At 64.6% G+C, this 3,514-nt stretch overlaps 2 protein-coding genes across 2 annotated transcripts, besides 1 other annotated feature; both read left to right on the top strand.

The window, feature by feature from the left end:
* Positions 1-236: 236 nt before the first annotated feature.
* Positions 237-288: a microsatellite.
* Positions 289-914: 626 nt separating this feature from the next.
* Positions 915-1,928, top strand: Tco025E_09551 (uncharacterized protein; the record flags this gene model as incomplete). The annotated part of the gene is made up of 1 exon (XM_029376365.1): positions 915-1,928. One exon carries the CDS (start codon positions 915-917, stop codon positions 1,926-1,928), a length of 1,014 nt encoding a protein of 337 aa, XP_029223515.1.
* A 445-nt stretch (positions 1,929-2,373) lies between these two features.
* Tco025E_09550 (uncharacterized protein) lies at positions 2,374-3,514 on the top strand (the record flags this gene model as incomplete). Its single annotated transcript, XM_029376364.1, has 1 exon — positions 2,374-3,514. A coding segment is annotated over one exon (1,141 nt), but the record flags the coding sequence as incomplete, so codon positions are not given.

The raw sequence follows: 3,514 nt of genomic DNA, 5'->3' as shown, positions 1-3,514 counted from the left end.
CAAAGTGCAGAGGGAGGTTGGCGGCGGCGACGGCACTGCGTGTGGGCGTGTGCCTTTGGTGTTCACGCTGCTTCTGCTTGGGCTGTGGGCGATGCCTCTTCTCTGAGCCGGGGAACACGGCAGCGAGGGACCGCATGTGCGTCCCCCCTCTCCATGTTAATTGCTGATCCGCCGCGGATCGTCTTTGCCTCCCGGTCATGTGCGAGTTCTCCCGTTGGGTTGAACGCCGGGAAAAATTCTCTTCTTTTTTCTTTTCTAAATACTTTGTTTTTCTTTGCTTTGCTTTGCCCACCCTTCCCCACGGAGGGGCGGGCGCCACTCGCGGCTGCCGGCTGCTCCCGCCCGGAGACGCACAGAGCAGACGGTTTTTCGTGCGCCGCGCAGAGGAGGCGGTGGGTGGGCGGGGCGACGGCACGCTGCGGTGCCCCCAATGAAAAAGTGAGCGCTGCGTGGGCATTGAGGGGGTCGTATTGGGGTGGAGCGAACATATATCTTTTGGGCTTTCCTTTTTTTGTTTTTGTTTTAAGGGGGCGGAGATGCACGCGGCGCGGTGTTGGCGTGCGTGGCCAGCCGTATTTGTCTGCCTGCGTCGGTTTCCGTTTTAATTGTTTTTGCTCTTCCGTAAGTCTTCTTTTTTGCTCGCTTTGCTTCTGCACGGCGATTGTGCGACTCACCGCGGGCAGGACCGCGGCGCCGTGCCTGGTGTGGCTGCCGTGCTGCTTCCCTCCTGCCTCCTTCGCTGCGTGCGGGCGTGGCTGGTGATGTGCTTCTCTCTTTTCTTTCCCTTTTCTTTTCTCTGTGCGTGTGCCTTTGGGTGGCGTCTGCTGCGGGCATGCCGTGCGCCCCGGCGTGCTCGCCTTCTTTTTAGCGACTGCGGCGGCGTGGTGTTGGGGGCGGGCGGGGGCCTCTTTTTTATGTGGCTGCGCTCGCCGTGGGGATGTTTTGCGTTGCCCCAGCCGCGCGGGGAGGGGCTTGCCGATTCCCCCGCGTGTTTGTTTGGGTGTCTGCAGCGGCACCGGGGGGTAAAATGCGGAGCCCCAACCGCTGCTGCCCTGCCGCGCGTTGCTGCGGAGCGAACTCGTGTGGCGCGGCGCACTGGCGGGTTGACGGTTGGGCCGACTGCGGGGACCGTGGAGGCTGCGGCAGCCCGTGCCCGGGCTCTGCTGATTTGTTGTTGTTGTGGTGCTCGGCGGCGGATGCATGCGGGCCGCTCGGGGCACGTGTTTGTTTTGTTTTTTGCCCTGCGCATTTGTTTGTTGCGGTGCTCGCCACGCGGCGGCGATGCTGGCGCCCCGCACGAGGAGGAGCTCGCAGCCGCCGCCCCGCAGGAAAAGACGCGGGCCGCGGCAGGCCCCGCCGGTCAGACGCGCGGCTTCCCCGCGGGCACCGTCACCCGCACCTTCGCGTGGCTGACCGCACCCTCACGGCGCTGCTCAACCGTCGCTGTGGGCTTCTCGTGCGGGCGCCGGACTGTCGCCTCTACCGTCCCCCGCTTGCGTGTCCTGCGCTGCCCCCACTGCCGCGCCCGAACCCATCGCCGCCGTCGTTGCTTTGCTTCTCTCCACACTTATCTTCGCACACACGCACGCAACCGACGCGCACGCGATGCGCCTGTGGTGCAGTGCAGGTGGATGGCCTTTTCGCAGCCTGCGCTGGCAGTGCCGTGTGCGGCTGCTGCTGCGGTTTCCTCGCGGGCCGTGAAGAGAAGGGAATGGAATGGAAGGAAAACCGCACAGCACGTGGGGGAGTGCGCTGTGACTAACTCGTTTTCCTTGCGGGAGCCGCCTCATTTGGGTGGTGGCGGCGGGCCCACTTCCCGTGTGCGTGTGCGTGTGGGGGCGGCTGCTCTTCGCTGCTCCGTCGTGGGTGGCTGCCGGCGCTGTGTGGTGAGTGCGGCGGTGGGGCCGCAGACGGCGGTGTGGGAGTGACGGCGCGGGAGGTCGTGGCTCGCTGCGGAGCCGTGTTGCTTTGCGGTTGGGACCGTTGAGCCCCAGTGCAAGCGAAGGCGTCGCGGAGATGTTGCGCTTCGCCGAGCGACTGCCTGTCTTTTGAAGCGCGCCCGTCACGCGCCGCCGACTCTCGCGGCTTGGCGCGGCCGCAGTGCCCGTGGGCGCCTCAACCACGCGGGGGGGGGGGGGGGCACCGCCCTGCAGTCCCTCTCCGCCTGCGAAGTTCCGCCCATCATTGTTTTTTATTCGTACCTGTTTCCGGCTCGTTTTTGCAGCACGGGGCACCTTCCATTGCCTTTGCCATGCAGTGTGTCGCCTTCTCGCTCTCTACCCACTTGTTTTTTTTCTTTGGCCGGTTGCTGCCGCTCCCAAGCACACTATAAACCGCTGCACGGCTGAAGAAGGAACCGTTAGGCTCCCAGCGATGAGGCTTTGGCAGAGTCAGACGAGGGCGGTGGAGCGCCTCAAGGCCGCCGGGTTGCCCGCCGTGGATGAGATGCGGCGCTTCCGCCTGCTTGTGTGCTGTCTGTTCTGCAGCATTTGCACCTCCCTTGTCTACGCCTTTGACCTCTTCACGACGCAGTTCGTGGAGCGCTTTCATCTCAGCGTCGGCGACCAGTCCACGATCAGCACAGTGGGGCTGGTGTTCTGCTACTTCACGCTGCCATACGGCTTCCTGTACGACTACGCCGGCCCTTTTCCCCTGATACTCATCTGCGTCGTCACAGGCGGGCTCGGGTCGCTGCTGCTTGGACTGACGTTCGACGGGTTCATCCCGGGAAACGTGACCAACTTCTCTGTGTTCTACGCCATGATGAACACCTGCGCCGGCCTCATTGAAACCTCCTACATTTTGACCCTGGTAGAGGCCTTCCCGCGCAACCTCGGCCCCGTCATTGCACTTGCGAAGGTGCTGACCGGGCTTGGCTCCTCCGTGCTTGCCTCCGTGAGCGTGAACCTCTTCGGCGACAACATCTCCGGCTTCATTTACGCCATCATGGCGTACTCCGTCGTGGTGTGCGGCGTGGCGGCCTTCGTGGTGGTCCTGCCGCCGTACTTCGTCAACGGGTGGCGGCGCCGCGGAAAGAGCGAGGAGCAGCTCGCCGCCATGAGGGCCCTGGCGCCCGCGTACCGCCGCAAGTTCGTCCCGGTGCGTCGCCTGGGCGTCGGCTACGTCGTTGTGGCCCTGCTGCTGGTCTTCTTCACCGTGCAGGCCCCCGTGGTGAGCTACACGAAGGTGTCGAGCGGGGCTTCCATCGCCCTCGGCGTCATCACGATTGCGCTCGTGCTGTGCTTCTTCCTGATGCTGCTGCCTGTGCGGTGGCTGGGCGGCATGGACGGCGACGCTGAGGAGGAGCCCGGGCGGGCCAATGCTGCGGAGGAGGAGTCGTTGCCTGTCCGGGACAATAAGGCGGGCCCCGACCCTGCAGACACCGAGCTGCTAGATATCCCGAAAAATTGGCCGGACAATGGGCCGGACGAGGCCGCAAATGTGTCTGACGTCGACTCAGGGGTCCCGCAGGCTCCCCGCTACGGCGGCTCCGTGTGGGACAACCTGAAGCGGG

Source organism: Trypanosoma conorhini, assembly GCF_003719485.1.
Source record: "Trypanosoma conorhini strain 025E chromosome Unknown Tco_14.4_contig_01167, whole genome shotgun sequence".
Lineage (NCBI taxonomy): Eukaryota > Euglenozoa > Kinetoplastea > Trypanosomatida > Trypanosomatidae > Trypanosoma > Trypanosoma conorhini.
This window is presented reverse-complemented; position numbering and strand designations above follow the sequence as displayed.